Raw genomic sequence first — 14,124 nt, forward strand, 5'->3', positions numbered from 1 at the left:
AAAAAAAAAAAAAAAAAAACAAACAAACACAAACGTCTTATCCCCTTGACAAAAGCATATTTGTCAAGCCTTAAGTCAAGCTCATAGCACTTCTCTAAGCACTCATGGCTTGCTAATGCTAAGAGTGAAAAAGAGATGCTTCAAATCTCCTGATGCATATTTTTCCTCCTTTAGATCTTCGATGACTCCGAAGAAATGAAACTTCATGTGTAAAGACTAATTAATAAGATTCACAAAAGATATAAGCCTTCATGTGATTTTCTTGTATATTTATTACCTTAGAATTATTTTTCTTTTCGTGCCACAATAGTGTGATGTCAGCTCATGATTTGAGAGCATCAAATCTTTTATTGAGACTAGGGCTTCACTGACCAAATGGGTGCTACAATTTCTTTTCTGCTTCTTCTTCTTTTATATATATATATATATATATCTCTGCGAAATGAAGATGTTATTGTTGAAGTCTAATAAAGCCTTACAAGTCACACACACACACACATATATATATATATATATCTGCGAAACAAAGAAGTTATTGTTGAAATTTCAAAGTGCCTTACAAGTCACATATATCTATATATCTCTGTAAAACAAAGATGTTATTGTTGAAATTTAAAAGTGCCTTAGAAGTCACTAAAATATATATATGTATATATATTAATAAAGAGGGGAAAAACGAACATTATATCGTTGCATACCATCATGTGCCAATCTCTCAACTAGATTAGCACAAGAAAAGAAAGTGAAATCATGTGCAATCACAAATCTAAAATAATGAGTGTTAAAAACCTAACAAATTTTTCTTCATGTTCGGAATTCAATTTTTACACCCCCCAAGTAGACATGGTATCTAAAGATCTGATTTTTAATAACCATTTAGAAATTTTCAATCCGTATTGCTAAGAAACCAATATATTACATTATCAAGTATTTAAGCCATTTTCAAATTTAAATGAATATGGAAATTTTATAAGATATTATATGCAACCATCTAGGAAAAGACATGAACTACCTTCAAGATTAAAAAAAAAACTATATGGGAGAGGGCTAGGGCTACTACCTACACGATGTTTGTGATGAACAAAACAAAACAAAGAACAAAATTAAAACAAGGTAATTAATGACATTAAAGACAAAGTGAAAAACTTTGTCAAACAACAAACCTGGTGCTCGTGAATTCGTATAGCTTGCCAGTGCTGGAGAAGATGATCAATCCTACTTCTGCATCACATAGAATCGCTAACTCCTTCGCCTTCTTCAACAACCCACTCCTTCGCTTCGAAAAAGTAACTTGCCTGCTTGTCGTGTTGTCGATCCTCCTTATTACAATCTTCCCTCTTCCCATCGTCACCACCGTGGTCTAGAACCTAGATTAGGGTTTCTGCAATAATAACATATATATAGAAAGAGAGAAAAAGAGCATTAATTGGATCTTTATTATTATGAATAAAAGTGAAAAAAAGAAAAGGTTAGCAGAAAGCTTACGCAGTTGAGCTCTGAAATTGGGTCTTTTTTTGTGTGTGAAGGGTTTTATAATTTCATATCAAAGTCAGGAGAGCTTTTTATAAGCAAACAAAGTGGTTTTGAGGGAAACAAGAAACCACCAAGATGAGCTGTTTTAAACATGGAAAACAGCTAAAGAATAAGAAAAAAGAGTGGTTTTAAAGTTTAAAGATTGGACTTTTAATAACAACAGTGGTGAGCTCGAGGGGACGGGCGAATCAGAACTTTCATATATTTTCATATGTATATATATAATATATATATTTTTTTATAAATGTGTGTTTTTTTTTAGGAGAGGAGTAGTTATATTTTTGATGGCGCCGTCACCGTATCTGACACTGACACGTAGGGTTACGAGTTTACCTTAAATACTTCTAAAAAGGGAAGATGGATTCCTGGTTAAGTAGCTTAAAAGTGATGAGCATCCACTGTTTTGCAACTCCAAGACAGTATGCTCTCTCTTTCTTTCTTTTTTTTAAAATTTTTAATTTTTTAAATTACAAATACACCTTTACTTAAAATACGATTTGCTCTCTATAATTCTGAAAATTTCATTTCGACCATTAAAATTTCTAATTTCATAATAATAGCTTATTTTTATTAATAAATCATTAAATCAATTAATATTTTTTTAATAATGCCATAAATGTATATCAATTAATAATTTTACCATTTATTTTAGTTTATATTGTGTTAATTTAGTTTCATTGATTATTTTGTTATGAAATTAAATAGAAATCAAGAGCACAAAAGTTGTTTTAAAAGGGAGTTGATAATTTCAACTTAAATGTCAACTCTACAATCACTCTGAGAAGAAAATAAAGAAGAGTATTTTGGCACTGTTTGGGAAGTTTGTTTTTTTTTATTTTTGGTTTTTTTCAATAAAAGACAAATTAGTTAAAAAAAAAAAAAATTCAAACAAAATATCACATCAAACCCCATAATCATTTCATTTTTTCTTTCACAAATATCACATCCAACCATAAAAAAACCCAACTATCTTTCCAAACACAAAAAAAAATTTCTCCAATAATATCCTACAACTAAAAAATCCTACAAAAAAACACATTTTCCAAACACCCACTTTGTCACTTGATTTTAGTCTAATTTTTAAAAAGACATTATCCATTAGACTAAATTAACATAATATTAAAAGTTTAAAGTTAAAGTTAATGCAATTAGAGCTACAATGACTTAATTAATGTAAGAGATAAACTATCCATTTTTAGTGTAACTAGTTTTGACATTTAAAAAAAACTCAATTATTTTATTTTTGATCATTTTTTGTCATACATAATTATTTTTGGCGTTTAGCAAGCATTCCACATAATTATTTGTTTTCCATTCAAACATGCTTAAAAGCTTCCCACCAGGTAAAAAAATTAATGGGATGGGATGCATACAAATTCAAACCTATCACGATTTTTAAATTTTTTTTTCACTTTCTATTTTGCTTCTTAACAATAGATGATTTGTAGTTAGACCTGCCATAAAGTAAAAGAAAAATCATATTTAGAAGAGAGGGGGTAGTGTTTTTTGTTCCAAAGTTTCCAAATCAAGTAGATAAAAAGTGAGCTGGTGGATACAAAAATCTAGTGGCCATTCAGATCTCTCTCCTGCTACTTTGCTCTTTACAAATAGCCACTTAATAGTTAAACCTGCCAAACCAATTACTAATCCTATCTAAATGATCAAAATATAGAATGATCTTGCAACCACACCCCCCCCCCCCCCCCCCCCCCCCCCCCGGGGGAAAATAAATAAAAAAAATAAAATAAAATCTCGTCTTCATCTTGAGAAACACCACATCAGGTACATATCACTAATAAATGACCAGTAACCAATTAGAGCTAGCATAGTCGGAGAGGGAATTAGGATTTCATTTGAGAGAGTGCTACGTTGATGTCCCTCCTGCGTTTCTTTTACTTCATTGTATCAATGGATTGGACATGGATCATGTTCTCTATTTCATCATAAAATAAATTACAACAACAATTTCTAATCATTTTTTAAAGGAAAAAAATCACTAATTTAGCTCAATTTGATTATAATATTTTTTTTAAAATTATAACTCAATTTAAAAAAGAAAAAAATTGTCCCTAAAAAAAAGTTCAAATTTAACTAATTATGAACCCCATTTGAAAAAATAAAGAAATTGCGCACAAGACTTGGACAAAACAATGACTAAGGAGACATCTTATCCCAATTTTTAGAGAGATTATTTTCATAATTAGAACTCACGCCATCAAAATGCTAACAATGTACATTTATCAAAGACTACGAATGGGTATGAATCTCTCCCATCAATTTGATAGCTAGATAATTTGATTGGTGTGTTTGAAGAATTCAGAAATCAAATCCTATTTAGGGGGAAAAAAATTATCCCATTTAAGTGGGGATAAATTGCGAATATAATTAGGAAACTAATTCCACATAGATTAGTAAATCAGGAATGACATTCCTATTCAAACTGCATCCAAACAGTAAAATCATGAAAATAAAAATTATATTCTTATTTTCTTTCAACATTATTATCACTCAAATATAGTATTGAAGTAAAAATGTAAAGATCCAATATGCAGAGACGCATGTGAAGAAACTCAAAGTCACCCATCCGCCAATCGAGGGAGGTCTTGGCACGCCTACAATTACCCTCAGGGCTCGTTCTTTCAATTACATTAGCCTAAAGTGAAAAACAAACTCCCATAGAAGTAAGCATTAGTATGAGTTTTGGCACAACTTTAGAAGGCCTTACTTCATTAAATTAATATTCAAGACATGTATTTGGTGGTTGAAGGCTGGTCCATCCGCAGACAATCATGATATATTTTGGTGATTTGTCTTTAGAAGTGGCCTTGGATTGGCTAAAGCCCACGTGATCCCAGTTTCCTAAACCAATGAGAATCCGTCTCACTTGTAAACAGTTAAATTGTAAAGTTTCATCATGTTGGGTATACAAAACTAATTTGCAAAATTATACTAAAAAAATCAATAAAGTAATTTTATTAGTAAATTTTACAATACTTGAATTAATTCTGAAACATAATAAAATTTTGAGTATTTTTCTATGTACAAGTTTTATATATATAAATTTTTGTTGTGTGCTTCATTTATTCATAAAATGAGTTTATAAAATTTACTACTTATATAACATTTTTCAATACAAAAGTGCTAGCTAGTGCTATATGGAGCATTAATTTGTATCCATATTCAATTGAAAAATATTTTAAAAAATAAGTGAAAATGTTAAAAGTATTTTGAAATCAATTAAAAATATTTTTAATTTTGTGAAAAATCTCTCATGTTCTTTGTTTATTTTTCACTTTCTTATGTCCAAGTTGCTTGTTAGCTAAACTCAACACTAAATTTTTTTTTTCAATCAGTAAAATATTATTTATAAATATGAGAATAATTAGATGATATCAAATTAGACAATCATATTCTAACAACCCATATCTATAAGTTCAACAATCTAACCCTAACAATGAAAACTCAAAAAAATAGTCCCCAGTAAGAAAAAAATGAACTCAATATAACAAAGAGTTCCCATAATGAGTTTCAGAATTATTAATCTTTGTATTTGATAAAAATTGATAATCTCCTAATCTCTTAGATAAAAATGTATAGAAGTAATCCACTAATTCTATTTAAGAATCCTTTAAATTGGGAATAAGAAGACCCTAAAATCAAGGAGGCTTGTACTAAAGTAGTGTAGTTTTTTTATTCCTCCAACTACGAGCTTAGACAGGTGTCAATCATCAACAAATCATACATTTACAAAGACCAAGAAAAAAGATGGTCTAAGATACACATTAATCCTAACAATGGAAATGTCTCTTTTCTGAGTCATCGCAGCATTGGAAACTAGTTCTTTTTCAAGTTTTGATCTTAACAGTGACAATTAAATAACAAGATAAGCACATGAAACTTATCATAACTGTCCATTCCATCCACCCTCGGAAAGGAGATATGGCTTTTTTCTATTTTTCATTTTTCAATTTTTTTTTTTTTTTTTTTTTTTTTTTTTTTTTTTGGGGAATGGGAGAGGTATGTCCCTTCTGAACACCCATGCCCACATGCTCAACAAAGTTTGTTTCACAAAAAATTCTTTTAAGCAATGCATGGTTTTCGCGATGGTTGGCACTGAGGAAGGTGAATATTTCAGATTTTAGATTGCAAATTTGTTTGTCTTTTTATGCCTTGACCTAGTTAATTGTTACAGTTGTGAAATTCTTTATCTTTAAAGTTTCTCTCGCGGCCTGATGTAAGGGATGAACTTCTGGTGAAATTAGCTTAAGAAAAATCCTTTGAGATGTGTTAGGCCTTTATAAAACAGTATTTGTTCATATTCAATAGTGTGTACAGAGTTATAACAAACTAACCTTTAGGATACATCGAATCTTGATCTATTTGCTTCTACATTGGTGAGTACGGACTAGACTACCTACAAAAAAATATATAACCAGGTAGAACCAAGGGTTATATATTCTGTTTTAGACTATAGTTACACTGACGAGTAGAAACCGAAATACCAACAAAAAATTTAGATGGTGTTTGGGAAGTGGGTTTTTATGTAATTTTTTTAAATGTAGGATATTATTGAAGAAAAAAAATTTTGTGTTTGGGAAGATAGTTGAGTTTTTTTGTGGTTAGATGTGATGTTTGTGAGAAAAAAAGTGAAATGATTATAGGGTTGGATGTGATATTTTGTTTGGATGTGTTTTTTTTAATTTTGTAAAATTTTTGTCTTTTAATAGAAAAAATGAGAAAAAACCCAACTACAATTCTTCCCAAACACCACCTATATGACTACGTAGTATTAGGGGCTTGATAATCTATTTATAGAGTAGAATATTGACAGAAACTATATGACCAAGCAGAACTAGGGAAAAATCAGATCAAGAAAAAGATAGAATTACAGAGTATTTTTGAATTCTGGGTTGGAATGAATGGCTGGACCGCACGCTTTTTCATTTACCAGATCAAATCGATTATATCTTTTGATTGCATCTGATCACTTGAGATTTATATTTGACAGTTGGATCAATCTTCTATGGTGTAGATCTCTCCTTACATTGAATGGGTTTATTATTGATTGTGGCGCAGCGGAATAAATCACACGAGACTAGATATCGTTTTAGTAGACGAGAATTCTTAAGTCCACAAGTGTGTGGGTGATTTTCTGACCACACTGCCCGTCTAGTAATCAGTTGGAGAGTACCGGCAGAATAGATGGTTTCAGCAAACCTGTAACAGAAAGAAAAGGCTCCGACGGTGGCTCTTCCACCCGGGGGCACTCCGACGATCAAGTCAGTATATCTCTCAAAGATAATCAAGTGCTAAACTCACTACTCAAAGCATAAAATTGCGTACCTTAGACCCACGGGGTGCCTCTTTTTTATAGTTTACTCAATCCTAGTCCCACTAGAAGCTTGACTTCTATGGACTTCAATTCTGTACTTACTTTGGATTTCTCAAGAGATAAAGATAAACTCCCTAAGAGTTTTATCCTTATCTTAGCAAAGTCTTCTCTTTACTCTAGGACTCTTGCCCCTTATCCATTATCCGCTTATCTCGGATTCCGATATCTTCGGAGATAACCTTGGCCTCGCCGAGATAACCTCGGCGTCACAACCAGGACACGTGGCACTTCGGCTGACACGTCGGCGTTACCTTGCCACGTGTTGGTATTCAAAAAATACATCCTCACAACTGCCCCCTAGGTTCTATTACCTTGGCATTCTGAGGTGATGGAACCTATATCTGTATTTTCTTCCAGTAAATCGGCTTAAGATTTGACAGCTGAGATCATTCATTTCTGGCCGACATGCTTTCCCTAAAAAATCAAAGATTTTTAAGAAACTTTTTACGCGTATGAGCTGTCATGCATTTCAATTCAACCGTTTTAGACACGCGTTTCTTTGTTACTGGCTCGTGCCTGTGACGCACCCATAAGTCATCTCTTCTTCACATGCGCCGTCTGACGTATGCGCTCTTTTAGGCGTATTGATTGCTTTTGCCGCCGTTTTCATTTTTTGACAAAATCTTTCCCCCTTTCTTTCGTCTTTTCACTTTTGCATCTGAGTTCTCTTGCTTTTTTCTCTCTCTAAAACTCTTTCTTTCAAATCCGCCATTGCTCAAGCTTCCAAAGCTCTGCATCCTTCTCCGTTCACCTCTTCCAGTGAGATTTCCACCGGTCTTCTGCTCTTGCAACTGTCGTAGGACGTCGGCAAATCCCTTTCCGGCCCCCCTTTTTCTGGTAAGCATCTGTTTCTTTCTATTCCAGTTCTTGATCTTTCTTGGAATTTCTTGTTTACTAGTGCTTTACTTAAGTAATCAATTTGTAGATCATACATCTGAATGCGTTGATTTTGTTTTTTGCTTATGCCCTGAATACATGTACTGTTCTTAGTGTTTCTTGCACGTCTTTCTACTGTTTCCTGGCCTTCAACCCTTTGTATTCTTCATGTTCTTGATAGTCCATCTCTGTTCTTGACTCTGAAACTTCGTATTTGTTTTTTTTTTTTTTTTGTATCTTTTCCAGATCTGTACCTTTGATCTTCATCTTCATAGCTTTAGATTTGGGATTTGTTTGTAGAACCCATAACTTAGGAAAAAACTAAAACCTGCACCTACTTTCACTGTTTACCGAGGTCCTATCAATAAGAAACATCTTTCTGAATTTCAACCCTTCTAATAGAAGCCGATATCATGGGTATGTGGAGACATATGGTAGATACCCCGACCAAACTTGAGTACTTTAGGCAAGAGTTCTTCATCCCTGCCTGAGACTGGCTGGGGATGACGACTCCATCATGCCTACAGAAAACGCTATGCCCCTTCCCATTGTAGCTTTCACTGAGTGTGGACTCCGGCTCCCACTCAACATCCTTTTTCGCGAGATTTTTCATTATTATAAGTTGAACCCCATGCAACTGGCAATCAACTCTTATCGAGTGATTTTTGGTATTATCGCCTTAGCTAAACAGGAAAACGTTAGGATCACCTTAGCCGACATACAGTATTGTTACACCATGTGTGCTATTAACTTGAAAGAAAAAGGCTTCATTTATTATCTTAAGCCGAAAAAAGTCTTGATGAAACCCTTGCGCAGATTGACGCCGAAATCGAGGCGAAAAAGACTGCCGAAGTAGCTCTCCAGGAACCAGTCGAGGTAGTTCTCCAAGAATCGGCCGAGGTCCAGTCTCAAATTGCGCCTGAAGTAGAAGAATCATAACTTTGATGTCCCTCTTTTCTTGTCTTTTGTACTTTTTTGTTTCCTGGACAGTAGAAGCTTCTCTGTACGGCCGATGTGCCTTCTGTTTGTGTTGGATATTTTAACATAACTATCTTTCTTTGAATGACTGCATTCTTTTTTGCCTTTTCTTTGACTGCCTCTGTTTGATTCTATACTTAGAATTTTTTGTATGCCTTTCATACTTTGCCTCCTTTGTGCAATCTTCTCGGGGTTACATACCTCGGGTATAATAGCTACAAAACTTTTACTTCGGCAAGATACTGACCTGTAAACTTTTCATAAATTCTAACAAGTGTGAAACATATACTACTCAATGTTAACTTTGCAAACTTTTTCTCAAGTTTCAACAAGTGTTTAAACGGTGATCTCGGTCTAGCCTACTTGTAAATTGCTACAAATTTCAACAAGGATTAACATATACTGTAACAGGGATCAACAAGGATTAACATAACAAGTGTTAAACAATAATCTATTTGTAAATTGCTACGAATTTCAACAAGTGTTTAAACAACATACTTAGCTTTTTCCTCAACCTGTAAATTGCTACAAATTTCAACAGATGATCATATATCGGCTTAACGTTATCTTGTAAATTACTACAAATTTCAACAAGTGTTAAGCATCTTCTTTAGTTTAACCAACCTATAGATTGCTACAAGTGTTTAGCAATAACCTCGGCTTTGCTTCAACTTGTAAATTGCTACGAAGCGAAGAGAAACAGTAATCTTGGCTTAACTTCAACTTGTAAATTGCTACAAATTTCAACAAGTGAAGATAAGGAATAATCTCAGCTTAACTTCAACTTGTAAATTGCTACGAATTTCAACAAGTGAAGATAAGGAACCATCTCAGCTTAACTTCAACTTGTAAATTGCTACAAATTTCAACAAGTGAAGATAAGGAACCATCTCGGCTTAACTTCAACTTGTAAATTGCTACAAATTTCAACAAGTGAAGATAAAGAACCATCTCAGCTTAACTTCTAAATTGTAAATTGCTACAAATTTCAACAAGTGAAGATAAAGAATCATCTCAGCTTAACTTAAACTTGTAAATTGCTACAAATTTCAACAAGTGAAGATAAGGAACCATCTCAGCTTAATTTCAACTTATAAATTACTACAAATTTCAACAAGTAAAGATAAGGAACCATCTCGGCTTAACTTCAACTTGTAAATTGCTACAAATTTCAACAAGTGAATTAAGTGTCTCTGTCTTCTCTCTGCCCCCAATGTGAACCTGAGTTCTACTTGGGTTCTCATTATTCATGTCTCCAAAAATACCAATATGTAACTTTATCAATCATATGTGTTTAAAAAAAAGGGAAAAGATTTTATTGATAACCTCAGCCAAAAATAATGCACATCTAATGATTGAAGAATTTCAAATTACAACTGTTTCAAGGTCTTGGCAGTGCTTTGCTCTCGTTATCTTCAAGCCGATAAGCTCCATTGCCTAATACCGAAGTAATTCTGTAGGGTCCTTCCCAGTTTGGGCCAAGCATGCCCTCTCTGGGATCCTTCTTGTTGCCGACGACTTTTCTCAGGACTAGGTCGTCGATTTGAAAATCTCTTGGATTGACCTTCTTGTTGTAAGCTCTGGCAAGCTGTTGCTGGTATATTGCAAGCTGAATTGCAGCTTTCTCTCTTCGTTCTTCCAAAAGATCCAGATCTCGGGCTAAGAGTATGTCATTTGTCCCGTTCTCAACTCCCTGGGTTCAGATCCTTGGGATGCCGACTTCCAGTGGAATGACTGCTTCTGTGCCATAAGCCATGGCAAAGGGGGATTCCCCTGTTGATCTTCTCGGCGTAGTCCGATATGCCCAAAGCACGTTGGGCAATTCGTCTACCCACTTTCCTTTTGTTGCCTGCAGCCTCTTTTTTATTCCATCCAAAATTACTTTGTTGGATGCTTCTGCTTGCCCATTACTTTGGGGAAAACTTGGTGTTGAAAAGTAATTCTTGATCTTGAATTTCGTATAAAAGTTCTTGATGAGTTTGCTGTCAAACTGTGTTCCGTTGTCGGCAACTATTGCTCTTGGAATCCCAAATCTGGTGATGATGTTTGTCCATATAAAGTTCTTGACGTCCACATCTCGGATTTTGGCAAGAGGTTCTGTCTCTATCTACTTCATAAAGTAATCTGTTGCTACCAGCAAGTATTTTCTCTGCCCAGTTGCCTGGGGAAGTTGCCCAGCAAGATCCATGCCCCATTGGGCAAACGGCCAAGGGCTGGATACTGGGTTTAGGTCAGCAGCTGGCTGATGTATCAAAGGTGCAAACCTTTGGCATTGTTCACACTTCTTCACGTAGGCTTCAGCATCCTTTTGTATGTAGGGCCACCAATATCCCTGGGTAATGGCCCTGTGGGCTAATGATCTGCCCCCAGCATGGCTTTCACAAATTCCTTCATGAATTTCATATAGGAAATCTTCAACCTGCAAAGGGTGTACGCACCTTAAAAGGGGTCCAGTGAAGGACCTTCTGTAGAGGTGTCCATCTGCTGTCAGACTGAATCTTGCCGATTTCAATCTGACTTTGTGTGCCTCCTTACGATCTTCTGGCAGCTTTCCTTCTTTCAGGATTGCAACAACTGCATCCATCCAGCTTGGCCCCATGTCTACACACATTGCTTCCTGCTCTGTGCTCTGTGGTTTTATGCTCGGGCCCGACATATAGTCGATCATAATTGTCATTGTTTTTCCAGTCTGCATTGAACTTGCCAGGTTAGCCAATGCGTCGGCGTGGGTGTTGTCATCTCGGCTAACTTGGAGTAGTCGGTAGTTCTGAAATAGGGCTGCCAATCTGATGACCTCTTTTGCATATGCCGACATTCTTTCGTCTCTGGCTGCAAATTCTCCTGTTGACTGGTTAACAATAAACTGTGAATCACAAAAAACGATTACCTTATCTGCTTTTGCTGCTGCTGCCAGTTTTAGCCCTGCAATTAATGCTTCGTATTCCGCTTCATTGTTTGAGGCCTTGAACCCCAAACGGATGGACTGTTCTATTATTTCTCCATCTGGAGATATTAGCAGTACTCCTGCCCTCGCTCTTTGTCGGTTCGAACTTCCATCAACAAACAGTCTGAATGAGTCGCCGATGTAGATGCCGCAGGGTCTGAGTTTTTCCTTCCTTTGCTCTTTTGCCTTAGGCTGGGATCCTCCTTGCTTGCTGGGACAATGCTCATCCTGGCTCAACAGAGCCCGATGTTTGATGGTTTCAGGCGTGAATTCTGCCACGAAGTCGGCCAAAACTTGGCTCTTTATTGCTGTTCTGGGCCTGAACTCCAGGTCATACTGGCCCAAGGCAACTGCCCATCTTACGATTCTTCCTGTTAAGTCTCCTTGTTGCAACAGGGACTTCAGTGGGTGCTCTGTGAGCGCCACAATCTTGTGCGCCTGAAAGTAATGGTTCAATTTTTTTGAGGCCATTACTAAGGCCAGCATTAATTTCTCTAGTGGTAGATACCTTGTTTCTGCGTCGGCCAAGGTTTTACTTACATAATAAACAGTCTTTTGTTCTCCTTGTTCTTCTCGGATTAGCACTGCACTTACTGCGTGTTCTGACACAGCTAAGTACAAAAACAGCTCTTCCCCAAGTTCAGGTGTCGAGAGGACCGGAGCCGTGGTCAGATATTTCTTTAGGTCGGTCAAAGCGGCCTCACATTCCTCAGTCCATAGGAAGTCCGTGGTCTTCTTCACCAGGTTGAAGAAGGGTTTACATTTGTCTGAGCTTCGGCTTATGAACCTGTTTCGGGCTGCGACCCTTCTAGTAAGCATTTGTACTTGTTTTGCCGATGTTGGGCTCTGTAGGTCTAGGATGGCCTTGATCTGATCTGGGCTGGCCTCTATGCCCTTCCTTGTTACCAGGTACCCCAGAAATTTACCAGATCCAACTCCAAACGCGTACTTTGATGCGTTGAGTCAGAGCCGATATGTTTTGAGGATCTTGAATACCTCTTTTAGGTCGGCAAGATGACTCTTAGGCTCCTTGGTCTTCACGACTATGTCATCAATGTATACTTCTACTGTTTGACCAATCAGGTGTTTGAACATTTTGGTTACTAGCCTTTGGTAAGTTGCTCCTACGTTTTTTAACCCAAAAGGCATTACCTTGTAACAATACAGTCCTTTTGGGGTGATAAACGCTGTCTTCTCTTCGTTTGGAGGGTACATGGCTATCTGGTGGTATCCTCTGTAAGCGTCCAGGAAGCTCATCCTTCCATGTCCAGATGTGGCGTTTACCAACTGGTCAATCTTGGGTAGAGGAAAGCAATCTTTGGGACAATCTTTGTTCAGGCTTATAAAATCTACGCAGACCCGCCATTTACCGTTCTTTTTCTTTACCACTACTGTGTTGGATAGCCATGTCGGGTAATGAACTTCTCGGATGGCCCTGGCCTCCAGAAGTCTGTCCACTTCTTCTTCTACTGCTTCGACGTGCATCAACGTCGGTCTTCTAGCTCGTTGAATCACAGGTTTTGCCGACCTGTCGACATTCAGTCTATGGCAAGTGACCTCGGGGTTAATGCCAGGCATTTCGTAAGGTGTCCAGGCGAACACCTCAATGTTGGCTCTTAAAAAAGTCTCCAACTCTTTTTCCTCTTCTTTGGCTAAGCCCGAGCCGAGAAGAAAGAAGCGTTCTTCGTCTCTATCTTGGACGAGGATTTTCTTTAGCGCCTCTTCGCTCTTCTCGGCTGGTTCTTTACCGACGTCTTTTAGTACTTCCACATCCTCATCTTCAATTTCTGCCTCTTTTGGCTCTCGAACGCTATAAGTAGACTTCATTGCTGCCATGGAGCAACTTTTTGCCTGCAGTTGATCTCCTCTGACTTCTTCAATCCCATGCTCTGTTGGGAACCGTAGTGGTTGATGCAATGTTGAGGGAACTGCCCTCATTGCATGCAACTATGGTCTTCCCAAGATGATGTTTTATGGTGAAGGTGTGTCAATCACCATGAATTCTGTCCTGATCTTCTTAGTGCTAGCTTGTACTTCCAAGCTTGTTGCGCCCAGTGGCCACGTCGGCGTTCCATTGAAGCCGACCATCGGGCCATTCGATTGCTCCATGTCGTCTGGGTGAAGGCCTAGCTCCTTGTAATATCTAACGTACATGATGTCACAAGAGGTGCCTTGATCTATTAGGATGCGTTTCACTTGCCACTCCTCAACCTGGAGGGATACTACCAAGGCATCATTATGCGGATGCTGGACCATCTCTAGGTCAGCTTCAGTGAAGGCTATCATCGGTCCTTGGCACTCTTCAGGCCGAGGTCTTTTATGTCCGACCTGGTTCACGTGCTGCAGGTGTTTTACTCTTTGGGTTTCTCCCCGAATGTCGCTTTCGTTCACTTTTGAGTGA

General features: G+C 36.9%; 1 protein-coding gene across 1 annotated transcript in view; it reads right to left on the bottom strand.

Moving 5' to 3' along the window:
• Positions 1–1,597, bottom strand: part of LOC114271573 (MADS-box transcription factor 23) — a 29,311-nt gene extending 27,714 nt beyond the window's left edge. The window contains exons 1-2 of the mRNA XM_028213183.2: positions 1,486–1,597; positions 1,164–1,381 (exon numbers count right to left, since the gene is read on the bottom strand). Coding sequence (XP_028068984.2) covers positions 1,164–1,345 — 182 coding nt within the window. The 5' untranslated portion in view covers positions 1,346–1,381; positions 1,486–1,597. The remainder of the gene's footprint in view (positions 1–1,163; positions 1,382–1,485) is intronic.
• Positions 1,598–14,124: the final 12,527 nt, after the last annotated feature.

The sequence above is a fragment of the Camellia sinensis genome, chromosome 4, assembly GCF_055761805.1.
Source record: "Camellia sinensis isolate YWXY chromosome 4, ASM5576180v1, whole genome shotgun sequence".
In the NCBI taxonomy this organism is placed as follows: domain Eukaryota; kingdom Viridiplantae; phylum Streptophyta; class Magnoliopsida; order Ericales; family Theaceae; genus Camellia; species Camellia sinensis.